The sequence below is a fragment of the Pleurotus ostreatus genome (genome assembly GCF_014466165.1).
Source record: "Pleurotus ostreatus strain PC9 chromosome Unknown scaffold_6, whole genome shotgun sequence".
Taxonomy (NCBI): Eukaryota; Fungi; Basidiomycota; class Agaricomycetes; order Agaricales; family Pleurotaceae; genus Pleurotus; species Pleurotus ostreatus.
Genome location: NW_023503161.1, coordinates 198,821 through 224,584, shown reverse-complemented (window position 1 = coordinate 224,584; position 25,764 = coordinate 198,821). Strand labels below are relative to the sequence as shown.

At 53.8% G+C, this 25,764-nt stretch overlaps 4 protein-coding genes across 4 annotated transcripts; 2 read left to right on the top strand and 2 right to left on the bottom strand.

Moving 5' to 3' along the window:
* Positions 1–11,770: 11,770 nt before the first annotated feature.
* PC9H_008333 (uncharacterized protein) lies at positions 11,771–16,309 on the top strand (the record flags this gene model as incomplete). Its single annotated transcript, XM_036777847.1, has 5 exons — positions 11,771–11,826; positions 11,879–12,962; positions 13,015–15,608; positions 15,663–16,179; positions 16,229–16,309. 5 exons carry the CDS (start codon positions 11,771–11,773, stop codon positions 16,307–16,309), a joined length of 4,332 nt encoding a protein of 1,443 aa, XP_036629275.1.
* A 1,397-nt stretch (positions 16,310–17,706) lies between these two features.
* PC9H_008332 (uncharacterized protein) lies at positions 17,707–18,553 on the bottom strand (the record flags this gene model as incomplete). Its single annotated transcript, XM_036777846.1, has 3 exons — positions 17,707–17,868; positions 17,922–18,191; positions 18,239–18,553. The coding sequence occupies 3 exons, from the start codon at positions 18,551–18,553 to the stop codon at positions 17,707–17,709; spliced, it is 747 nt and encodes a 248-aa protein (XP_036629274.1).
* A 2,293-nt stretch (positions 18,554–20,846) lies between these two features.
* PC9H_008331 (uncharacterized protein) lies at positions 20,847–22,601 on the top strand (the record flags this gene model as incomplete). The annotated part of the gene is made up of 3 exons (XM_036777845.1): positions 20,847–20,895; positions 20,956–21,300; positions 21,352–22,601. The coding sequence occupies 3 exons, from the start codon at positions 20,847–20,849 to the stop codon at positions 22,599–22,601; spliced, it is 1,644 nt and encodes a 547-aa protein (XP_036629273.1).
* An 881-nt stretch (positions 22,602–23,482) lies between these two features.
* MCA1_5 (Ca(2+)-dependent cysteine protease) lies at positions 23,483–25,606 on the bottom strand (the record flags this gene model as incomplete). Its single annotated transcript, XM_036777844.1, has 14 exons — positions 23,483–23,515; positions 23,573–23,756; positions 23,814–23,859; positions 23,913–23,931; positions 23,992–24,060; positions 24,112–24,431; positions 24,490–24,525; positions 24,580–24,666; positions 24,717–24,753; positions 24,807–24,881; positions 24,913–24,968; positions 25,027–25,089; positions 25,145–25,205; positions 25,256–25,606. 14 exons carry the CDS (start codon positions 25,604–25,606, stop codon positions 23,483–23,485), a joined length of 1,437 nt encoding a protein of 478 aa, XP_036629272.1.
* Between the last annotated feature and the right edge of the window lie 158 nt (positions 25,607–25,764).

Below are 25,764 nucleotides of genomic sequence, written 5' to 3'. Positions count from 1 at the left end.
AGAACAGGATCTCCCATCCTGGCACCAGAGCCCTACGGAAAACGTCCTGCGCCACTCCGGACTCGTTCTCGACGTCTCTCCGGTTTTGCGGACATTCCGGACGCTCTCCTGCTACTCCCACCCACCTCTGAGGACCCAAGGAACTCCATCCCTTGCTCCCCTGACGACTCCGAAATGCCGGGCGCCTCCAGCCAGATCCCGCCATCCGAGCCAGTCGCTTCAGGACCAGACTCCGAGACTTTGCAGACCTTGTGGGCTCAGACGTACAAACACCAAACCCAAATCAGCTCCATCCAGGATACACTCGCCCGAATTGAAGGACTCCTCCTAACACCCCGTCCGACTACTCCGAAAACGACTCCGGACTCCAAGCTGAGGGGCACTGAAGCCTCCCAGCACGCCCCGAGTCGATCCGAAATCACCCCGCGTTCCCGTTTGAAGCCCGCCTCTCCCCCGATCTTTGACGGAAACCGCAAGGATGGTCGCGCGTTCTACAATGCGTGCTCCATCTACTTCCAGCTCTGTCCGGACCACTTCCCGACCGAGCAGGCCAAAATCCTCTGGTGTCTCTCCTTCTTCCAGAAGGATCGCGCCAAGGAGTACGCGGACATGGTGCTCCGGAGTCCGAAGGATCCGTACTTCGAATCCTGGGCCGCCTTCGCGACCGAATTCCGGACTCGCTTCCTTCCGGATCGGGAACGCGAAGCCGCCATGCTCAAGCTGGAGTCCACCCGGTACCACCAAGGGCGTCGGACTTTCCAGGAGTACCTTGACGAGTTCCGAGACCTTGTAGACCAGTCCGGATACTCCGAGGGCTCCAACATCACGATGAAGTTCCGTCGCGGACTGGACTCCATCATCCAGAGCCGCGTTGCCGAGTCCGCAGACTGTCCGGACGAGGATGACTTCGAAGGATGGTACAAGGCAGCGCAGCGGGTTGCTGACAACCGTGCTGCCGACCAGTCCTTCCACTTTGGCGTGCACTCCGGAAACTCCGGACACTCCGGATCCCTCGTCCGACCAACAGCCGGCTCCGGAGTCGCTCGGACTCCTGCGGGTGTACTCCCCACGCCTCGGACTCAGCTCCCACCTTTGCAACCCCGCTTCCAACTTCCGCCTCCTCCAAAGGCTCTCTCACCCGGTGTCCCAATGGATGTCGACCACACCCGCTCCCGACCTGCCACCTCACAGCTGTGCTACCGATGCGGCAAGCCCGGTCACATGTCTTGCGAGTGCCCACTCCGGTACGACGTCCGGTTCATGACCACCGAGGAGCGGATGTCCGCCATTGAAGATCTCTTGACCGCGGCCGACGTTGTAGAAAGTACGGGGACTTCGGAAGGAATAGACGATGAGGGAACGGCCCCGGTTGAGGAATCGGACACGGCAGATTTTGTCCGGACCAACGAGTGATCAGTGCGACCTCGTTGGTAAATAACCGATTTGCTTGTCTTAGTGTAGACGAAATAGACGATTCCAATCACTCCGATGATTCGTCCGACGTTAAGCAAGCAACTCCGGTTACAATCCGCACACTCCGAAGGTTTCGCCCGCAGTGGGAACGGCGGCTACCCAGTAGCTATAAGATCTCCGCGCTGCCCGGCAAGCTTTCGCTAGATATACCCGTTGAAGTGCAGAGCACGGATACACAACACAGATGCACCCTGCAGGCCCTGGTGGACTGCAGAGCCACCGGAGTCTTCATGCATCCGCGCTTTGCTGATGCCCATGGTTTCACCCGACGCAAGCTGTCCGCTCCGATTCCGGTCTTCAACGTTGACGGATCACCAAATGAGAACGGATCTATCTCCGAAGTCGTGGACCTTGTACTCCGGTTCAAGGATCACACAGAACAGATGCTTTTCGCAGTCACTAACATCGGACGGCAGGACATCATCCTCAGATACACCTGGCTTCGGAAGCACAACCCCGAGATTGACTGGCAGACAAAGGAGGTGACCATGAGCCGCTGTCCGTCCGGATGCGACACCTGTCGGAAGGAGTTCCGCCATGACAAGCTGACCCGACGCAAGGAGTCCGTGCGGCTCCGGGAGTGTCGTACGGGTCCGATGCCAAGGGTTGAGGAACTGCACTCGCATGATCTCCCAGAGCTTCAGGACTGCGAGGATGATGATGAGGATGACAATGTCACAACTCCGGACGACTCCGGACTTGAGAGGGGTGACCATATCTTCGTGGCTATTCCTCCTCCGACTCCGGAGTACCTTCGGAGTCTTCGGGAAGAACACGTCTGGGCTTCGGAGACAGTCTTGCAGCGCCTCGCATTGGCTTTCCAGCGCAACAAACCCCACGATCCTCGGAACAGCGCAGTCCCGGACTTCCTCCAGGAATTCGAGGACGTCTTCACAAAGGAGTCCTTTGATGAACTGCCCATGCCGCGTCCGTGGGATCACGCCATTGAGCTACTGGACGGAGCGGAACCGACCTCTACCAAGTGCTACCCACTGTCCCCGGCGGAGCAGAAACAGCTGGACGAATTCCTGGAAGAAAATCTCCGGACTGGTCGGATCCGCCCCAGCAAATCACCCATGGCTGCCCCGGTGTTCTTTGTTAAGAAGAAGGACGGATCGCTCCGCTTGGTCCAGGACTACCGGAAGCTCAACAACATGACGGTCAAGAATCGGTACCCACTTCCGCTCATCTCGGACTTGGTGGACAAACTCCGGAATGCTTGCTACTTCTCCAAGCTTGACGTCCGGTGGGGCTTCAACAATGTCCGGATCAAGGAGGGTGATGAGTGGAAGGCCGCATTTCGGACTACGCGCGGACTCTTCGAACCGTTGGTGATGTTCTTCGGACTGACGAATAGCCCATCCACCTTCCAGACCATGATGAATGACCTCTTCCGGGAGCTCATTACGGAAGGTGTGGTCATTATCTATCTGGATGACATTCTGATCTACACCAAGACGCGCGAAGAGCATCGCCGGGTCCTCAGGCGTGTCCTAGAGATCCTCCAGCGGAACAAGCTCTTCCTCCGAGCGGACAAGTGCGATTTCGAGCAGACCAAGGTGGAGTATCTCGGAGTCGTCATCTCCGAGGGTAAGATCGAGATGGATCCCGTGAAGGTCTCCGGAGTTGCGGACTGGCCAACCCCTCGGACTCGGACTGAACTCCAATCCTTCCTTGGGTTCGTCAACTTCTACCGCCGCTTCATCAAGGACTACTCGCATATCGCCCGGCCTCTCTTCGACCTCACTTGCGCAAAGGAATGGCAGTGGAACGACTCCGCTCAATCCGCATTTCTTCGGATCAAAGAGCTGATCACTTCGGAACCTGTTCTTGTCTTTCCGAAGGAGGATTGGCCGTACCGGGTTGAAGCGGACTCGTCGGACTATGCTACGGGTGCAGTCTTGTCGCAACTGGATCCGGATGATGGTAAATGGCATCCTGTCGCATTTTACTCTAAAAGTCTACAGGCTGCGGAGCGGAACTACGAAATACACGACAAGGAGATGCTTTCAATCATCCGGGCGCTCGAAGAATGGCGGCACTACCTTGAAGGCGCAGAAACTCCGTTCGAGATCTGGACGGACCACAAGAACCTGGAGTACTTCATCAAGGCCCAGAAGCTCAACCGCCGTCAAGCCCGCTGGTCGCTATACCTCTCCCGCTTCGACTTCACTCTCCAGCATCGTCCGGGTCGGACTATGGGTAAACCGGACGCTCTCTCGCGACGCTCGGATCATTCGGATGGTAAGGATGACAACAAGGATGTGGTGATGCTCAAGCCTTCCTACTTTGCTGTCCGTGCCACGGGTGTCACTCTTGAAGGGGAGGAGAAGGATATCCTCACGGCTATCCGGACTGGAGTGCGAGATGCGAAGTTTGAAGATGCAGTGGCAAAGGTGGCGGAGGAGCTGAAGAAGACCCAGGGCAGTCGCAAGACAGTCCAAAGTGCGGAATGGTCCCAATCGGACGGACTCCTGATGTTCCGGGGTAAGATCTACGTTCCGGACTCACCGGATTTGCGTCGGACTATTGTAGCTCAGCACCACGACACCAAGGTCACAGGACACGCCGGCAGATGGAAGACCCTAGAGCTCATTTCGCGCAGCTACTGGTGGCCCAACATGTCCCGGTACGTCGGATCCTACACCCGCCATTGCGACCTCTGTCTCCGGACGAAGGCCCAAAGGCATCCGCCCATGGGTGAACTTCATCCGCTTCCCATTCTGGATGAACGCTGGGATCGCCTGAGTGTCGACTTCATCGTCGAGCTTCCGGAGTCCGATGGATTTGACGCTGTCATGAATGTGGTCGACTCCGTAAGCAAACACGCCCACTTCATTCCGACTCACACCACAGTGTCTGCCCTCGGATCCGCAAACTTGTACCTGCAGAACGTCTGGAAGCTGCATGGACTCCCTCGGTCTGTTGTGTCCGACCGGGGTCCGCAGTTCGTTGCAGAGTTCACCCGAGAAGTCTACCGGATGCTCGGAATCAAGCTGGCTGCCTCCACTGCGTACCACCCTCAGTCCGACGGACAGACGGAACGAACCAACCAGGAACTCGAGTCCTATCTCCGGATCTTCGTCGGAGAGCGTCAGGACGACTGGGCTCGCCTCCTACCTATGGCGGAGTTTGCGTACAACAACCGGGTCCACGCGTCAACTCAGCAGTCACCTTTCCTCCTAGATACTGGCCGACATCCTCGCCTCGGGTTCGAACCTCATCAGCCACCGTCTCGGATGGAGTCCGCAAACGAGTTTGTAGACCGGATGAAATCCGCAGTCGACGAGGCTCAGTCCGCATTGGTCAAGGCTCAGGACGACATGAAGCGCTACTACGATCAGCGTCGGACTCCCGCTCCGGAGTACCAACCGGGTGACAAGGTCTGGCTGGACTCGTCGGACATCAACCTTGCCCGACCCTCCCGGAAACTCGGACACGCACGACTCGGTCCTTACAAGGTCGTCCGGAAGGTTGGCAAGGCGGCGTATCGACTCCAGCTCCCCCCGGGCTTATCCCGTCTCCACCCCGTCTTCCCTGTGGTCAAACTCTCTCCCTTCGTCCCTGTAAGGGCAACCTCAAGATGGCCGACAGCGCAGGCCTAGCAGAGGGAGAATCCAAAGATAGTGAATAAGGCTAACTACAATACATGAGAGGGCTGCTCACCTAGCAGAGGGAGAATCCAAAGAGAACAGGATAAGGATTCTCCATGCTAGGAAGCGAAGTATATACTGTAGTAGCGTGAGAGGAATGCAGGATAACTGTACAGTACACCAGCCACAAGTCCGAACAAATATCACAAGGTACAAGGAAACATGTGATAATGAAGTGGAGGGTAAATGCACAGGAGTCGTGCCAGCGACTTGGGGAAGTAAGGGCGAAGAGTAATGAAGTGGGGGAAAAGGATAGAGGTAGCCCGGACGAGCCCCGAAGAGTATAGATGAGTCCGAGCGAGTCCGAAGTGTCCGAGCGAGTCCGAAGTGTCCGAGACAAGTCCGAGCGAGTCCGAAGTGTCCGAAGTGCGGGAAGACTCCGGAGTCACCGGACACAGCTCGGATGCGAAAGGAGTGGGTGGAAAGGAAGTGGAAAGGAAAGGAAGCGAAAAGGAACGAAGGGGAATGAAGGGAATGTAGGTAAGAGTCCATGGAATGAAGGAAAGGAGAGAAAATAGGAGTGTCCCCTTACATCACCCCCCCTTCAAGGTTGCGGCGACCCGACGCGAAGATTCCTGCCTGCCGCGCCATGAATTCACCAATCCCGAAACTCCGGATTGCTGCGAGAAGATGTCGAAGTACGACTGTGCGGAGCCCGGAGCCTTCCGACTGCGCCAACGCTCCCAGGACTGGTCCAGTGCTGCAGGAGTCATCCGGAGAGGTAGAGCAGTCGTCGGATTCATCGGACTTGTCCGGAGTACGCGTACTGCGTCCGGGTGACGATCATGGAAGTCCTTGACCTTCCGGGCGGCATGCTGGAGGTTGCTCGCGGGCTCCCAGGAGTCGTGCTCGATACCATAGCCTCGCCAGCGCACCAAATACTTCAGGACCCGACCGAACCGTCTGCTATTTCGGACCTCTTCTACCTCATGCTCCTCTTCTCCGTCAACGAGCTGCGGAGGTGGTGGAGCGACAGGGCGTCTACCTGGGATGGGGTCCGGAACGAAGGGAGAGAGTTTGACCACAGGGAAGACAGGATGGAGACGGGATAAGCCCGGAGGGAGCTGGAGCCGGTACGCTGCCTTGCCAACCTTCCGGACGACCTTGTAAGGACCAAGTCGTGCGTGTCCGAGTTTCCGGGAGGGTCGGGCAAGGTTGATGTCCGACGAGTCCAGCCAGACCTTGTCACCCGGTTGGTACTCCGGAGCGGGAGTCCGACGCTGATCGTAGTAGCGCTTCATGTCGTCCTGAGCCTTGACCAATGCGGACTGAGCCTCGTCGACTGCGGATTTCATCCGGTCTACAAACTCGTTTGCGGACTCCATCCGAGACGGTGGCTGATGAGGTTCGAACCCGAGGCGAGGATGTCGGCCAGTATCTAGGAGGAAAGGTGACTGCTGAGTTGACGCGTGGACCCGGTTGTTGTACGCAAACTCCGCCATAGGTAGGAGGCGAGCCCAGTCGTCCTGACGCTCTCCGACGAAGATCCGGAGATAGGACTCGAGTTCCTGGTTGGTTCGTTCCGTCTGTCCGTCGGACTGAGGGTGGTACGCAGTGGAGGCAGCCAGCTTGATTCCGAGCATCCGGTAGACTTCTCGGGTGAACTCTGCAACGAACTGCGGACCCCGGTCGGACACAACAGACCGAGGGAGTCCATGCAGCTTCCAGACGTTCTGCAGGTACAAGTTTGCGGATCCGAGGGCAGACACTGTGGTGTGAGTCGGAATGAAGTGGGCGTGTTTGCTTACGGAGTCGACCACATTCATGACAGCGTCAAATCCATCGGACTCCGGAAGCTCGACGATGAAGTCGACACTCAGGCGATCCCAGCGTTCATCCAGAATGGGAAGCGGATGAAGTTCACCCATGGGCGGATGCCTTTGGGCCTTCGTCCGGAGACAGAGGTCGCAATGGCGGGTGTAGGATCCGACGTACCGGGACATGTTGGGCCACCAGTAGCTGCGCGAAATGAGCTCTAGGGTCTTCCATCTGCCGGCGTGTCCTGTGACCTTGGTGTCGTGGTGCTGAGCTACAATAGTCCGACGCAAATCCGGTGAGTCCGGAACGTAGATCTTACCCCGGAACATCAGGAGTCCGTCCGATTGGGACCATTCCGCACTTTGGACTGTCTTGCGACTGCCCTGGGTCTTCTTCAGCTCCTCCGCCACCTTTGCCACTGCATCTTCAAACTTCGCATCTCGCACTCCAGTCCGGATAGCCGTGAGGATATCCTTCTCCTCCCCTTCAAGAGTGACACCCGTGGCACGGACAGCAAAGTAGGATGGCTTGAGCATCACTACATCCTTGTTGTCATCCTTACCATCCGAGTGATCCGAGCGTCGCGAGAGAGCGTCCGGTTTACCCATAGTCCGACCCGGACGATGCTGGAGAGTGAAGTCGAAGCGGGAGAGGTATAGCGACCAGCGGGCCTGACGGCGGTTGAGTTTCTGGGCCTTGATGAAGTACTCCAGGTTCTTGTGGTCCGTCCAGATCTCGAACGGAGTCTCTGCGCCTTCAAGGTAGTGCCGCCATTCTTCGAGCGCCCGGATGATTGAAAGCATCTCCTTGTCGTGTATTTCGTAGTTCCGCTCCGCAGCCTGTAGACTTTTAGAGTAAAATGCGACAGGATGCCATTTACCATCATCCGGATCCAGTTGCGACAAGACTGCACCCGTAGCATAGTCCGACGAGTCCGCTTCAACCCGGTACGGCCAATCCTCCTTCGGAAAGACAAGAACAGGTTCCGAAGTGATCAGCTCTTTGATCCGAAGAAATGCGGATTGAGCGGAGTCGTTCCACTGCCATTCCTTTGCGCAAGTGAGGTCGAAGAGAGGCCGGGCGATATGCGAGTAGTCCTTGATGAAGCGGCGGTAGAAGTTGACGAACCCAAGGAAGGATTGGAGTTCAGTCCGAGTCCGAGGGGTTGGCCAGTCCGCAACTCCGGAGACCTTCACAGGGTCCATCTCGATCTTACCCTCGGAGATGACGACTCCGAGATACTCCACCTTGGTCTGCTCGAAATCGCACTTGTCCGCTCGGAGGAAGAGCTTGTTCCGCTGGAGGATCTCTAGGACTCGCTTGAGAACCCGGCGATGCTCTTCGCGCGTCTTGGTGTAGATCAGGATGTCGTCCAGATAGATAATAACCACACCTTCCGTAATGAGCTCCCGGAACAAGTCGTTCATCATGGTCTGGAAGGTGGACGGGCTATTCGTTAGTCCGAAGAACATCACCAAAGGTTCGAAGAGTCCGCGCGTAGTCCGAAATGCGGCCTTCCACTCATCACCCTCCTTGATCCGGACATTGTTGAAGCCCCACCGGACGTCAAGCTTGGAGAAGTAGCAAGCATTCCGGAGTTTGTCCACCAAGTCCGAGATGAGCGGAAGTGGGTACCGATTCTTGACCGTCATGTTGTTGAGCTTCCGGTAGTCCTGGACCAAGCGGAGCGATCCGTCCTTCTTCTTAACAAAGAACACCGGGGCAGCCATGGGTGATTTGCTGGGGCGGATCCGACCAGTCCGGAGATTTTCTTCCAGGAATTCGTCCAGCTGTTTCTGCTCCGCCGGGGACAGTGGGTAGCACTTGGTAGAGGTCGGTTCCGCTCCGTCCAGTAGCTCAATGGCATGGTCCCACGGACGCGGCACGGGCAGTTCATCAAAGGATTCCTTTGCGAAGACGTCCTCGAATTCCTGGAGGAAGTCCGGGACTGCGCTGTTCCGAGGATCGTGGGGTTTGTTGCGCTGGAAAGCCAATGCGAGGCGCTGCAAGACTGTCTCCGAAGCCCAGACGTGTTCTTCCCGAAGACTCCGAAGGTACTCCGGAGTCGGAGGAGGAATAGCCACGAAGATATGGTCACCCCTCTCAAGTCCGGAGTCGTCCGGAGTTGTGACATTGTCATCCTCATCATCATCCTCGCAGTCCTGAAGCTCTGGGAGATCATGCGAGTGCAGTTCCTCAACCCTTGGCATCGGACCCGTACGACACTCCCGGAGCCGCACGGACTCCTTGCGTCGGGTCAGCTTGTCATGGCGGAACTCCTTCCGACAGGTGTCGCATCCGGACGGACAGCGGCTCATGGTCACCTCCTTTGTCTGCCAGTCAATCTCGGGGTTGTGCTTCCGAAGCCAGGTGTATCTGAGGATGATGTCCTGCCGTCCGATGTTAGTGACTGCGAAAAGCATCCGTTCTGTGTGATCCTTGAACCGGAGTACAAGGTCCACGACTTCGGAGATAGATCCGTTCTCATTTGGTGATCCGTCAACGTTGAAGACCGGAATCGGAGCGGACAGCTTGCGTCGGGTGAAACCATGGGCATCAGCAAAGCGCGGATGCATGAAGACTCCGGTGGCTCTGCAGTCCACCAGGGCCTGCAGGGTGCATCTGTGTTGTGTATCCGTGCTCTGCACTTCAACGGGTATATCTAGCGAAAGCTTGCCGGGCAGCGCGGAGATCTTATAGCTACTGGGTAGCCGCCGTTCCCACTGCGGGCGAAACCTTCGGAGTGTGCGGATTGTAACCGGAGTTGCTTGCTTAACGTCGGACGAATCATCGGAGTGATTGGAATCGTCTATTTCGTCTACACTAAGACAAGCAAATCGGTTATTTACCAACGAGGTCGCACTGATCACTCGTTGGTCCGGACAAAATCTGCCGTGTCCGATTCCTCAACCGGGGCCGTTCCCTCATCGTCTATTCCTTCCGAGGTCCCCACACTTTCTACAACATCGGCCGCGGTCAGGAGATCTTCGATGGCGGACATCCGCTCCTCGGTGGTCATGAACCGGACGTCGTACCGAAGTGGGCACTCGCGGGACATGTGGCCGGGTTTGCCGCATCGGTAGCAGATCCTCGAAGTCATCCTCGTCCGGACAGTCTGCGGACTCGGCAACACGGCTCTGGATGATGGAGTCCAATCCACAACGGAACTTCATTGTGATGTTGGAGCCCTCAGTGTATCCGGACTGGTCTACAAGGTCCTGGAACTCGTCGAGGTACTCCTGGAAAGTCCAGCGCCCTTGGTGGTACCGGGTGGACTCCAGTTTTAGCATGGCAGCTTCGCGTTCCCGATCCGGAAGGAAGTGAGTCCGGAACTCGGTTGCGAAGGCGGCCCAGGATGCGAAGTACGGATCCTTCGGACTCCGGAGCACCATGTCCGCGTACTCCTTGGCGCGATCCTTCTGGAAGAAGGAGAGACACCAGAGGATTTTGGCCTGCTCGGTCGGAAAGTGGTCCGGACAGAGCTGGAAGTAGATGGAGCACGCATTGTAGAACACGCGACCATCCTTGCGGTTTCCGTTGAAGATCGGGGGAGAGGCGGGCTTCAAGCGGGAGCGCGGGGTGTTTTCGGATCGACTCGGGGCGTGCTGGGAGGCTTCGGTGCCCCTCAGCTCGGAGTCCGGAGTCGTTTTCGGAGTAGTCGGACGGGGTGTCAAGAGGAGTCCTTCAATTCGGGCGAGTGTATCCTGGATGGAACTGATTTGGGTTTGGTGTTTGTACGTCTGAGCCCACAAGGTCTGCAAAGTCTCGGAGTCCGGTCCTGAAGCGACTGGGTCGGATGGCGGGATCTGGCTGGAGGCGCCCGGCATTTCGGAGTCGTCAGGGGAGCGAGGGATGGAGTTCCTTGGGTCCTCAGAGGTGGGTGGGAGTAGCAGGAGAGCGTCCGGAATGTCCGCAAAACCGGAGAGACGTCGAGAACGAGTCCGGAGTGGCGCAGGACGTTTTCCGTAGGGCTCTGGTGCCAGGATGGGAGATCCTGTTCTGCTGTAAGGGCAACCTCAAGATGGCCGCACAGCGCGAGCCTAGCAGAGGGAGAATCCAAAGAAATGAATAAGACTAACTACAATACATGAGAGAGCTGCTCACCTAGCAGAGGGAGAATCCAAAGAGAACAGGATGGGGATTCTCCATGCTAGGAAGCGAAGTATATACTGTAGTAGCGTGGGAGGAATGAAGGGTAACTGTACAGTACACCAGCCACAGGTACAAACAAATATCACAAGGTACGAGGGGGCATGTGATAATGAAGTGGAAGGGGAATGTACAGGAGTCGTGCCAGCGACCTGGGGAAGTGGGGACAAGGAGTAATGAAGTGGGAAAGGAGGATAGAGGTAGCCCGGACGAGCCCCGAAGTGTATCTACGAGTCCGAAGCGTCCGAGCGAGTCCGAGGCAAGTCCGAAGTGTGGGAAGACTTCGGAGTCACCGGACGGGGCTCGGATGCGAAGGGAGTGAACGGAAGGGAAGCGGAAAGGTAAGGGGACAAAAGGAAAGGAAAGGGAATGAATGAAAGGGGAAAGGAACGAGGAGGAAGGGGGCGGGACAGGGGGAATAGAAGAAAATAGGAGTGTCCCCTTACACGCAGAAGCCGCCTTGCCCCAAAGGAGTCGCCTTGGTCAGGCAATTCCGCCAGTGCATTAACCTGATTCCAGCGGCAGTTGCACCAGCCAGCTCGGAACATCCTCTCACAAGATTTGCAGGTCCACCGGCTGTTGGCAACAATGAGGATGCATGGGAGATATATGATGGCCCGCTGAACACACTCCTTCAGCAACCAGAGGATAAGCTACGTGACTTAGTACGCACTGGCGAAAAAGGCCTTCTTGGGCTTTGCAACTTCCTTGAAAGCCTGGTGGTGGACCACAGGGTCATGGGTGCGCTGTTTGAAGGAAAACTGGAACGGTTGATGCAGGCGGTTGATGCAGTGTAAATTAATTTGCACAATAAGAAAGCAAGCTACTAAACTCACGGCATACAGGGCTCCAGTCATGCATGAGACCATGCCAACAGGTCCCCAGGATGTGGCACAGGCCATAGATGTCGATTCCCTTTCCGAGGCCACTGAGCCAATCTGCTCGTGCACCAGTGAACTGCCTTCACAGAAGTATTCTTGCATGGGCTATCTGATCCCCATTCCTGAGGGCAGAAGTGCGCACTCCGCCTGGCCCTTCGGCCTCCATGACAAGCTCGGTGATCCATGGGACTACACAGTGAGAAGCGGGAGCCTCTTCATTCATGCACACACGTGTAAGCAGCAAATCACTCACCCAAACTCGAGTTGTCGTGCTTGCCGGGAGCTCGAGAATGACTCCAGCCTTGGTGGAATTGTTGAAAGAATAGAAAATGGGGTCCACGATAATGCGCCACTTGCATACCAGAGCCATGAAGGCCTGGTGAACAAGGTCCGACGCAAAACACGCCAAAACGAAGCACTGCGGCTACAAGCGCTCAACGACGCACATAAACTAGCGACTAAATCACATACCATGGCCTTATTCAAGCAATTTATCATGGCGGTCGGGAGCGGTAAAGTAGAGCGGGTTGACCGTCTTGTGCAAGTGACCATGGCTCGAGGACACGGAATTCGAGGTCTGCTGGAGTTGTACGACAAAGCAGCACAAAAGGTTTACCGTCCTCGCAATTATACTGAGGAGGACGAGCTGCGGGGCTTGTTATTTTGGAGACTGGGTGGAGACCGTGTAGCTGGCATTGCGCACCGTTCACTCCAGCTTCCTTTCCCAAAAACTCTTCGACGACGAACTATTGTTGCTCCAATTCGTGTCTCCCCATCCACCCCAACGACTATCGAAGTCAAGTCCAATATCAAAGCGTGCTTTGATCCACTGCGAGCGACAATGGAGGAAAAGCAAGTCGTCTTTCAGGTCCTCATGTTTGACGAGTTGAAGCTGGAGGAGAGACCACGGTGGGAGGACGCGACAAACATGATGCTTGGTGTATGCCGGGAACATGGTTGGAAAACGAGCTTGGAGCTGTGCATGGAGAAGGAGGTTGACCTGCTTTTCGAGGCCATCAAGGCAGGGGATGTTCACCTTGCAACGGAGGTGTGTAGTGCGGCGATGATCTTGGCTGTAAAGTTTCTCACGTGGTGACCAGGCAACTGTTGGTGCGATAGGGGTTCTCAGTGGGGAGGGCCGTCTTTATGGTGCTCGTCCAGTCCTTGTATCTGGCTCGTGTAAACGCGAAACCGGGCTGGAACATGCTCAGCTTATCCAGCATGTCATTGATGCTAGTCAAGCAACATCCTTGCGAACGATCTCAATTGCATCGGACGGAGAATCACGACGTGGAGAAGCATTGGTCCGCTTAACGTTCAAGCATGCCTTAAAACCCACATCACCACTCTATCCCTTACTCAGCCGGCTGCCATTTTTCAATCTTGAAGTCGGAGATGATGACATTACGGCGGATAAGGATTACAAGCATGTGTTTAAACGCTTGCGCAACCTACTGCTTCGAGAGAAAGGTCTTACCGTTCATGGAGTCCATATCAGGCCTTCCGTTATCAGAAACCAGTTGCAAAGCAACAAGATCTCGGGCGAGCGTATCAACCACCTGCTGAACCCCGCAGACAAACAGGATGTCAAGCTTGCCTTTGATCTCCTGCGCGAAATTTGGTCACTTCCTCCTCCTCCTCCCGGTTCAAGCCCCTCGTTTTACGACACTCGAAAGGCCCTGTGTACCCTAGGCCAGGTATTTCGTCACGTCATGCTTCCATACATATGTGTCGACTTGTCCCTTTCCGAGCAGCTCACCCACTTGAGCGCGGCAGCACACCTACTTCTCGCCTTGGTATCCGAAAACGAGGGTGTCACCAAGTTGATGCCTACCCAGCTCTACATCGACATGATGATCATGGTCAAAAATGTATACTTTTGTGTTGCCAAAGCCAAAGTAGACGCACCGGATAGCCAATTCTGGATCACCCTTCTCGGAACGGACCGTTTGGAGACCCTTTTTGGGATTCTTCGAACAATGATTGGGAATGATGCAAATGTAGATGCCTACCAGCTTGGATCAAGGCTAACAGGGACAGCTGAAGTCTCAACCATCCTTGCGAAGCACCCTGAATGGGATCGAGCACCCCGCCGCCTCAAGCTACCTGTTTTATCCAAGGACGGCTTTGACATCCATTCGGACGTGGATCATGTCAATCCAGCGTCGTGGAGAGGCAATGTACGGGTTCAGCAAGTCCTTCTGCAAACATGTTGGAAACTTGGCCGCCAGATGATGGAGGACAATAATCCGGATTTGGCGGTTATGCTTCGTGGGCTTTCTGAACGCTCGGCGGACCTGTTCTTGCCACTTGGCAATGACTTGATTTGTGCTAGACGCGACACCGATGATGTCGATGATACCCTTGAGCGCGCCGTGGTAACTACCCAAACAGCTGCTTCCATAGCTCCGGATGTTGAAGATGCTGCTGTGGAGAATGAACCGCAGGGGATGGCACCGGCTTTTTTCGAGATTGGTGGCAAGCGCGTGTCAAAGGCGAAGTATTTGACACAGGCCTTCGATACCTTCCGAAAGCCAGGCTTGCGAGATCGGCTCAAGCGGGTCGCTGATGGCCAAAGATATGCTGTTTCGACATCGACCAATCTGCAGGTTGACGATAGCCAGACCCAGCCTGTATTGTCTGATGATGTCATCACGTTCGGCATTCCTATCGTTACTCTCATGCACTGCGACAACCGTTACTTTGTTGGTATTGGTGAGGTTACCGACATCACATTCGATGGCAAACATGTTCAAGAACTTCCCGTGAACTTTGCATCTGAATCGTCTGCATTCGTGTCATTTCAGTTACTTTTCCTGACTCCTACGATGTCAGATGATGATCCTACCTTGCTTAACGACTGGCGATGGTCATCCCAGCGTGGCGCTGAGTACCGAGCTCCAGGCGCCCTGGCACAACCAATCGATACCGAGTTAACGGAGCCGTCCGACGGAGTACCGCTGTACCTCTTTGATAGCAAGACTTTGATCGGGATGGGGATGCAGCTATTCGCGATTCTCGCCAGCCGCAGAGACCTACGAACGACAGTGCCAACTGTGCCCGTTTCTAGCGAGTTTCCATATAGAGAGCGCACAGGGAAAGCTTGCTTTCTATGTGAAAATATCGGTGAGATGGGGCACGAGGATAGCAACGAGAGGAAATGCACATACTGCAGTCCCTCCGTCAAGTTACCAGACTCAGCGCCAAGGATATTGGAGCATAACGCCGCACACATCCATTTCGACCCAAAGATCAACGCGTCAGCGCAGCCTTGCGGACTCTGCCTAAGGCTGCATGTCTGTGTCTTCTACCTTCGGAAAGGCAAGGGCGCCGGTGCTTCTCCCACAGTCGATCACGACAAATCGAGCTGCACGAACCTAATGCCTTTCCGCTATTCCAAAGCAGTGAAGTCTGATGCCACGGCGCCATGCTCCAATGTACCCCTCCACTGCCCAAAATGCCCCACCAACGCCCCAGCGATCTGGCGTTACAACCTACTGTTCCACCTCCGGGAGAAGCATCCAGCAGTTGTCCTGGAGCCACTCAGATCACTATGGTTTGTCTCTGAGACGGAGAAAGAGCTTTTATACGGAATATGGAAAAATCGGAACAAGCAACGGAAGTCGCGACGCCGCGCGAAACCGCCAATGATACTGACTGTCTCTGATGCGCATACCACAAGACAAGCATTGAGGTGAGCAAAGAAGTAATTGATTGGCATGTTTATAGCTAACTATTATGTGCATAGTCCGGGTTGTGGAACAACGATGGAGGGTCAAAAGTGGGGTGATGACAAAATGGTGGACTCGGAGGCAGATGAGGAAGAGGAAGAACATGGCGAGTGGTTTGACACGGAGATTGTGGACTCGGGAAATGACGATGATGATGACGACTCTGAAAACGCTAGTGAAACAGAAGTAAATTGTGGTCAGCGACCTGATCCTGAAGCATACGGCCAAGCGGACTCACCAAACGCCCTGGATGCACCCCAACAGCCATCGGACCTGGCACAATTGCATAACAGCACCCCAGCGCAGTCCTGCGACGACTCTGAAGACTCCATGATGACTTCGCAGGCCAGTCTGGCACCACCCCTGGACACTTCAAAGCCAACCGAAATTCTGGGTCGGGGTGCACGCAAGAGAAAGCGGAATGATCTTCGAGCTCTCCTGGAATGGTGTACATGTGGTGAGGTGGTCGAAGAGGATGAGCGCCGCTCGAAGAGCGCGATTGAATGCAAGAAAGCAGGCTGTGAAACGAAATGGGTATGTTCATATTGTACATTGGCAAACATGCAACTCACCATCTTCAAAGTACCATCTAGACTGTGTCGGTTTGGACTATGTCATCCCAAGATGGATATGTCCAGCTTGTACCGACAACCCGGGCCAGTGATCCTCACTCAAGCGGTTGTAATGCACGGTAGATAGTGGTATGAAGCGGCAAGTATGAAGGGATTGAAAGGCTGTTGAGGTTGCGACGTGACTCTGATGGATTATGTCATTAAATATACCATATATGGTATATAGGTCCCACGATAGATGGTTAGTCGGCCTCGCCATGGTCTTATGGCCTACACCGACCCTAGTTACGATATCGAAATCCTGACCCCCCCTTGATTGATCAAACAAGTATGAACATGAGACTCGACAAGGTTGTGGATCGCAGTCAAAGGGGATTGTCGAAAGAGCAGCCAACAGTTACGATGCGGCGCCAAAACAATAATATAAATGCGAGGCGCTCTCATTTTTACATAACGAGAGCAATATTTCAAGCCAATGAGGAGACGGGGACTTTTTTTTTGGAAAAATAGAGACAAAGAACGAAGCAACCAATCAAGACCCGAATAAACCGGGGTTAGCCAATGAGTGGCCTCGAAAGTGTGCCTGTACCAGCGCCTAAAACAAGAACGTACAAACGAAAGCCTCCATTTCATTTCGGTCTCGTAACCTGGTCTGACCAATTTGATGGTCGGGTCATGACACCAGGTCGGCCTGACCTCGACAACACTGCCGGCGACAGTCATCGAGAATGCTGATAACGAGAAACGAACGCCTGGACGTAGAACCCCCTCTGCTTCTTGTGCTCAACGACACCAAGCATCTGGAATCGCCGTGGGTGTGTTCGCTGCCTTCGACTCGGATGACGCTTCGTCAGATTCCGAGGGCCGTTAATTCCAACATCCAACAAACTGATATCACGATCGCGATAGATGAGGCCGCCCCTTCGGAATTGTCTAATGATGGTTGGATTATGGGGAGTCGCAATGCAAGAGAAGAACACATGCGTACCAGAGGATAGCAGACGTCTGATGCACAGTGAAAGGCTCCTCCCTGCTATTTGATCGACATAACGCCTAATTTCCCCTACATTGCGACGGATTCCCAGAGGCGAACGTTGGACCGCATTCATTCTTATAAGCTTGTAACAATGCCTGTTGAAACTTCTCTCTTGTACCGAGTATCGGGCTGATCAGAAACGATGAGAGAAGAGCGCGAAGTGCGTCCGCCGAGACCGCGGGCTCCCATTCAAGCATTTAAAGGGGACTTCGACCTGCGGTTGCAGTCATGAGCAGCACCACAAGCATTGCGACGCGCACCAGGAAATGTCTTCTCTACAATGTTCAGTGGAAACCGGGAGTCGAGATACGCGCTGGAGTTGCTCAAAGCGGTAATTGCGGCGAGCGACTCACCTGAAGCCTGTGACCATAACTTATTCTGGGGCTTGCGAATGGAGTCGAACGGATGAGTTTGCAGCTACAGAGATGATACATGGACAGTGGCTTCTCTGCCTCAGAGGGTTAGGTTATACTCGTACTCGCTAGCGCTACTTGTCGCAATCCACAGCACGACTGCGGAGAGCATAAGGGCAACGTTCTGGGAGACATTTGCGTAGCCATAGTAGGTGAACTGCTCCGAGTAGTCCTCCAGAATGTACTTGAGAATCAACACAGTCTGCAGAAGGCTTCGGCGTGAACGTTCAGTTCAGGGAGAAGAGGTTTACGCACAATGCTCCCAGCCAGCCCGCCAGCCATCAACGCAAACCCGATGAACAAGAACAGCCTCGCCCTCCAGACAGCCCTCGAGTCCCCGAACCCTTCTTCACCCCTAACACGATCCTTGTCGATGAGGACTATAACGAAAAATCCGAGTAAAGAACATATTCCGGGAACCCAATCAACGAAAGTGACGTGAACAGGTGGGGGAGGATCCAAAGGTTTCTTTGCATGCGCAGAGAGTATAGCGGCGTCCAAGAAAGTCCAGTTCGCCAACGCAAACTAGAAAACGTCAGGGAATGCCCCATTTTGACGAGCAAGTCTCTCACCAGAGCGCCGGCAATATACACTCCAATCGTTCGCCTATGCTTCCCAAGGGTAAATTCAGGGAATGGATTGAGGCAAACCCGTCTAGGGTCGTAGCTCGACCGGGGCAACGACATGATTGATGAATTGGTAGATATCAGTGGAAGTTGTGGAGGAAGGGATGGTGGTGTTGGCGACTGGCGACCAAATTGAGGTCCGTGGGAAATGTCGGGGCGCTGGTGGTCCGCCGGTTCATCATCCGCGTCTCGTCGTACCTCAATCTCAACATGAATTTCTATGGGGGTCGTTGGCGTACGAGGCGAGCTAGAGGTTTGCATGGCAGTCTTCGCTGACATGCCCCGCCTTCTATGTACCTGATGGGTCCAACTTGGATCAAGCTTCCGGGCGCCGCCAGCGTCATGGATGCTTCTATTAATGCTAGTTATGTTTACAATGAAGGGCTGTAGTGATGTGTTGTTGATCATGGCATCTATCTGCATCTTCGTCTGATCCACAGGCCCACGGACTGGACACACTGCACGGCTACACGTCGTGGCGAATCCTGGGCGATGACTCGGAAGAGACAACGAAGGGTACGATTCTCATCCGCACACAGGACGTCATAAAGTAGACCTCGCTTGGATGTTCAAAGTCAAATAGTAGCCTCAGCAACGGTCTTGCCGTTCCGTTGACATTCTACCAATGTGACTATGTGGACCTACCGAGAATCTATTTTTCATACTGGCAAAAAAACGACGCTCATATGTCTCTCAAATCTTACAGTATAAAACAATCAGCATCGGACGACGTACCTTCCATATGATCTGAAGGTTGAGAATTACCTCTACGTTGCATCGATGGATAGTAGGGAGATTGCGAGACGATGGTCAAGGCCAACTATCTCCTAGAAGAGCTTTTAGTGGATGTGGTGAAATGTGGCGTGGTCGACATGCAATATGGTAGACGTTGTCGTCTTCGGGCCGAGTGATGCCCAAACAATCTAGCCACCAGTTGGAATTTCTTTGGTCACTGATGCGACGTTCCTCTCGAAACTGTGAGAATGCTAGGATGCTATCGGGTAAATGATGATCATGTATTGGTGTTGGATAGTGAGATTATGAGCCTGAATATGCGCCACGGTCGTTCACTCCGGAGAAGATGCATGGGGTCCCGCAGGCTATACTAGATATTCTGTTCCAAGTTGTGATCTATGTGGCCCCCGCGATAGTGGATCAACAATCCGTAAATGAGTGTCCTGCCCTTGTTCAGTCTTAACGACTGCGTTCTTAGACGACGATGCCGAGGTGGAATTCGGTGCTACGGAATGGAGAGACGCGCCGATGGGAATGGTTAGTGTGCTCCTGATATATAGAGTCGCCTTGGTGAATGGAGTATGGACAAGGGAGGGAGTCCGATGTAGGTAACTCGGAAGACGTTTTGGCGGTAGCCTATCTTGCCCCGCAAATCGCGAGGGCGAGAACGCGTACGAGGCATCGTTTCTAGGTAATCACGACTCGGTAAACCCGGGCTGCATAATAATCCGGGCTACGCGATGATCCCAAGTATGAAAGCCTCTGGTGATCAACCTCAGAGGCACGAAGTTGATTTCGGGGTGCATGTTGAAATACAAGGTCGCTGGTAACTTGGTAACTCGGAGAGCCATCTAGGAGGCAAGAGGATGCGTCAATGCGTTCCTTTCAAAAATACAAAGTCAACAAGGGGAGACACGAACGGAGTAATACGCGTTTGCCAACTTTATTGAAAGTCATTGGCGCCCTTTCGAGCTTCGATTTCAGAAGCTTCGCTCGCAGGTTTGAGGGAGTGGGAAGGATCGCTTACTAGCGCAGCGTACGTGTACACCAGAGAGCATCCCCTAGCATCCCGTGCCGCGGTATATGGGTGACAGCTAGAATGCAAGGCACATTTCCGCTCCAAGCCCGTGTGCGGTGAAGCAACGACGAGGCGGTGTGCACTCAGAGAGCAAGACCTGGAAGCACGAGTCACTGCATAGAATTGAATCGCCGTCAACCTTGCTGAAGCGCTGAAGCTTCAGCTTCAGGTTTTCAGGCATGATTCCAAGAGTCGTCCACCCACCGTTCTGTTTCTTCCGCGCCGAGTGACTTCTCCGAAGATTGGCTTCTGGCCCACGTGAAGCCATTTTCACTCCGTTCATCAGACTTTCGAATGTTCTGTTCGAATGACCAGCGCCATTTGAACCGAAGAGGCTGCTAGAACAAAGCTACTTCCAAATCCGAGCATAAGCAACGGGCTGTAAACGGATAAAACTACTTCGACGACCCTAGTAGGACCCCATGCACCATTAGCTGTTTCTCATCACCGCCCCGTTCGCCAGGACTGATGCTGGTTGAAGTTTTGTAACCGTGAGAAGATGATTTTATGATTGATGATCACAGTTTTGAAGGGGAACGGGTATTCGGGGGATTGCCGAGGAAGCAATGCTCTGGCGAAAGGGACCTTGGGAGGATTGAGTTATAAAGATCTGGAGAACAATAGCGTCCTTTTGTCTGACCCCCCAGCGATTCCCTATTGTTGCCCGAGTTTAGGCAACGACACCGACTCTGGGACGAACGACTTGTTTCCGTTATTTGTATTCCACCCTTAGACTCAGCAATGCCGGCCGTTCGATTATCTCGCAGAAGGCGTTCCTCTCTTGGTATTTGTGAGTGGAATTTAAGACATCTGCCTCAGTTGAGACTGATCTCGGGCGATAAACCTATAGCACTAACACCCGTCAAGCCTGGCAATTACGGAATCTACTCACCACCCGCTCGACCTGTCACCTTTGCACCGAACGTAACGCCTGGCACGTACGTTGAGCCCGAAGACGATGAGGACAACGACGGCAACGAAGATAACTCGTCACCAACATCGGCGCTCTTCCCCCCTTCGGAAGTACCTGCCCCTACCCCAGCTCGTAGACGTGTCCCTCCCGGAAAGCGGCGGTCGCTGGGTTATATCCCCCGCCCGCCCAATGCTTTCATGCTGTTCCGTGCAGATTTCGTCCGTCAGAAGCACGTTCCTGGATCGATTGAGACGAACCATGGATCCTTGTCCAAGATCATTGGTGAGTACGTCTCTGGAGTTGCTTGAAGCCGATCGCTGACTTCTCGATCAGGCAATTGTTGGAGAGCTCTTCCCCTTGACGAGAAGCGTGTCTGGGAAGTAAAGGCAAAGCATGCGAAGGCTGAGCACAAAGCCCGCTATCCCAACTACCGCTTCCGCCCCGTTCACAACAAGAACAAGGACAAGAAGAAAGACAAGGCTCAGACGACGCCCGACGATGAGCGCCGTTGCGAGGAGGTTGCTCAGCTCCTACTTGAAGGCAAGAAAGGTGACGACCTCGCCGCTGCGGTCCGTGATCTTGACCGTCTGCGCTCGCGAACGCCGCCGGCACTCCCCCAGTCGCACCACGCACTTGCTCCCCAGGAGTTTGGAATCTACGCCCACCGCCGCTCTTCCTCCGTCCCACTCCCAAGCGAATACTTCCCTAACATGTATTTCTCCCATGGCCACGTTCCGTCAAACCCTATCGCCCTTCCTTCGCTCCCTCCATTTTCTTCCCGTCCTGCTTCGCCGGTGCGAAGTATATCCCGATCACAGCGCATGATGCTTGGACAACGCCGTGCTTCCAGTGCGCGCCCGGCAGCTATGTTCCGCTCATGGACCATGCCCACCCCGGCTACTCTTCCTCGTGACGATTCCCCATTACCGGAGCCCGATACCTCTCTGTTCGATCCCACTTTCCTCGACTCTTCCTTCTCTTACCCCATCCACGACGGCTCCACCATTGATGCTTCCCACGCCCACCCTTTCACCGTTAGCAGTCTGATGAACAACATTCCGAGACAGGCACTTGGTCCACTCGACACTGTTCCTCACTCCGTGGAATACGATCTCTCGCCAAGTGATACATCGCCGAGCTCATTCACCGGTCTTTCCGCATCATCGTCGACCCAAACATTGCCAGAGGTGGACCCACACGGATGGTATCCCCTTGATTCTTCCCATCAAGCTAATATTACATCATCGTATCCATCGACAACATATTCCGGCTCTCCTGATCATTCTGATCACGTCCTCCTCCCCGTTGTCCACGCCCCCCAGCCACAGGCCGTCAATCACGCGATGCCCTTCGCTGATATGTGGTCAGAGCACGCAGGCCAGTCTGGCTACGATGGATCCGCCCCAATGATGGGAGGAGATCATAACCAACAGATGATGGGGCTGTTCGCTAGTCAGGCTATTGATCAACCAACAGGATGCGGGCAAGAAATGTCTCAAGGGTACGATCCCATCTTTGACCATGGTTTCGAACAGAACTGGGGCGCCAATTACGAATATAACGACATCGTACACCACGCTTAACGGATTTGCTCAGCATCGCCTTTGTTTTCTCTCTTTTCCCTAAACGCCTAGTACCCTTCATCTTCGGCAGTGCCTCGTAATTCTTTGATCCTCAGTCATCCTCTTCCTTCTTGATCTCTCGTACGTCTCAGCGCATCATTTAATCGTTATACCGCCCATTCCACCCCGTGTAGCCATATTTACGCCTTCTAAGGCGGCCAGCCTGAACTATATCTATATCTGAACCACTGTAGCCTTTGATCTCTGCTTTGATATAACTTGGGATTCTATTTATCATAGAACTTGTCCTATAGTGCTTTGTTATCCACAAAAATGTATTGCTGTTTCCCTTGTTGATTTCATCTCGTGCAACCGGAGTGATGTTGCGTCTATGCCGATGTTGCGTCTACACCAGACGTTTGATCATCAAGGGTCTTTCCTAAGTTTGCTGAGACACAGAAGGCTGGCTGCATCGCCATACAAATTACCGCATCTTTCGGTGGAATATAACAGCCTTGTGGTCCAGCACGAGGCAATCGTGAACATGAGCGCATTAAATGTACGTACGTAGCTATTCCTAAAGAAATCAGGACAAGATGGTCGGCGCGCGATGGTTCTAGACTTGATCCCGTCTACGCTGGTCACTCAGCAGGGAAATAGACGCAACACAAGTAGTTGGACTTTTTCAATCAAGAACACTGGAATCGAGCCTACGTTGGCGATGTTTAGCAGAGATATCCATATCAAAATAAATTATGATGCGTAAGATACATAACATGGGATTTACTTGATGCAAGTCGAGAGGGAGAGAGTGAAGACGCGTAACAGCCAGAGCAAACTAGGATACATAGCAAAACATAGCACACATGGCATATTGGAATAAGAGTCTCGATCTTTGAATACTAATGGGCGAGACGGAATGTGTCATTCATATCCTTTCAATCAAAAGGAGTCAGCCAAGTAGCTCGTAGGTGGGATGTCTTTCGACGCACCAAAGGCTTATGGCTGGATAACTGTGGATCCTGGAAGTTCTGGGTATCCAGGATCATACCGTCCGAAGCAGACCTGGAGAACACTCGGCCTTTGGCCTCCTGCTTCGCTCGCCAGGTCTTTACGTCCGTCTTCCACTGCTTGCTTGATGAATGAACCTTCATCGATAGATCGTGTAGTTTATGGCTGAGCATGACCGCAATTCAGGAATTGTCGGAGAAGGTGCAAGTTGGAACGACGAACCTCAACAGCACCATCAACTTCTGGTAGGATGGATTGGGATCTTGACCTATGCATTCCAGTTGTAGGCTGATGAGAAGTCAAAGAGGGTACGATACTTACTGAGTATTTCAATCAAGGCCTGGGAATACCAGAAAAAAGTAAGCGGGGCCATTGAAACGAGTACGGAAACGGTGCATACCGCTGTCATCGAGTTGCCATCTTCGGCTTCCCAGGTACTCTGCTCATCTGTACAGGCCCCGATGGAGATCTACGATGAGTGATCAGACCACTGCCTTCCGTAGACCTCATGTACTCTTACGACATTGGCTAACAAGGCCTCGTCTTGCGCATCGCCCTTTTGCTCTCTGCAGTCGCCTGTGCAGTACTGGCCTATGGGAGAATCGCAACGAAGGATCGGGGACATATTCGAAGGCCACCAGTGTGGTTGCTGCGATTGTGGTGGGGCTTCGCTCGAGGCAACGAATTCGGATTTCAGTTCCACAGATTTGACGTTGATAGACAGACGCTTCAGACGTGCCGGGAAGCCCTCAATGGAGCGAACTTTATCAATTGAGGTGCGCCGGGAGATAACTTGCCCGGACGATATTCGTTGGTTCTGCCAGACGCGGCGTGATGCGACTGAAGTCACTCTTTCGTCAGCAGGGGAGGAGTTCCTGATAGAGAATAAGGTACCGACCTACTGCTCTTGTATCGTCCATTGCGAGCCGTTTCACTGGCGGCACATGTCAGTCTTGAGGGAGGTGGAGGATTCACAGCGCGAACTCACCTTGCTTGCTCATGAGAGATTGGGATCTGCGTTTCCCCTTCGATATCCACGGTACCCATACTCGATTACAATGAGAGTGGTAAAGGTCTGATAACACTGTCATCAGCTAGCAGGCGTAATGGGGTTGTAGGACAAACCTAGCAACGATTCGGAGTGGCACGAATCAAACACAGCCTTGAGGGGAATGAGTTGATAATGCGGACAATGTACGAGGTAAAGAACCATACGATGAGGTTACTGCCGACTGGGAGGGGGTCCACAAGGCGATGCTTGAGTTCCTGGAAGGCCGGCGCCGTTGGTTCCTGCCAGAAGACTTGAAACGAGATGACGTACATTATCTATGATCCAGTGTCTATCGTAGGTGTCCCTTGCGTCCGAGGGAATGATGCCTACGTCGAAATGTTAGGGAATGAAGAGATCATTGAAAGAGATTTAGTGGAAACGTACATTCATCCAATCCATCTTCCTCGCTGTTGGTTCGATTCTTGACTTGGCCACCATGCCCGCAATCTACAATCGATAATGAGTTGGTAGAGCGTAGAACGGGGAAGGCATGGTCACGCACAATGAAAGAAAAACGTGTCCCGAGCTTGTGCGTCTTTAATGAGGTTGTCGATCTCGCGAAGCTTGCAAAGAAATGAGACGGGGCATATCTATGGGCTCAAGGGAAACTAACGATATTTTCCCTCGTAGGCTGCTCGTACCCCTCGGCGTCCATCAATATAGTGATATGCTCGCTCTTGTATCCGTACATTTCTGCAAGATGTCCGCGCTTGAGATTCGCGATACCAAGGCCGGGGAACGACTCACCCATAAGCAGCTTCTTCATCGCTTGAACGTCTCCATGCGGACCCATTAACTGCATCCCCCGCTGTCCTTCAGCCTGACCACTATAGTTTATGCCTATCAGGAGGGCCTTCCTCTGCGGTTCTCTCCGCGTTTCAATCTTCCCTTCTACAATCGTGACATCGAGAAGAGTCTCAGCGACCGCTTTCCGACGTCTGGGATAAGTTCGACCGATCTTCATTGGTGAAATTCGAGTAGCAGCGAAGGGGATGAAGGGAACTGATTGAAGACCAAAAATCACCCTGTGTGGCTCGTATTTGTCTGTTGCATGTATTTAGGGTGTGCAGATGCTGTAAAGTGTCAAGGAGAGGGCAGTGTTCGATATGAGATTCGGAATGC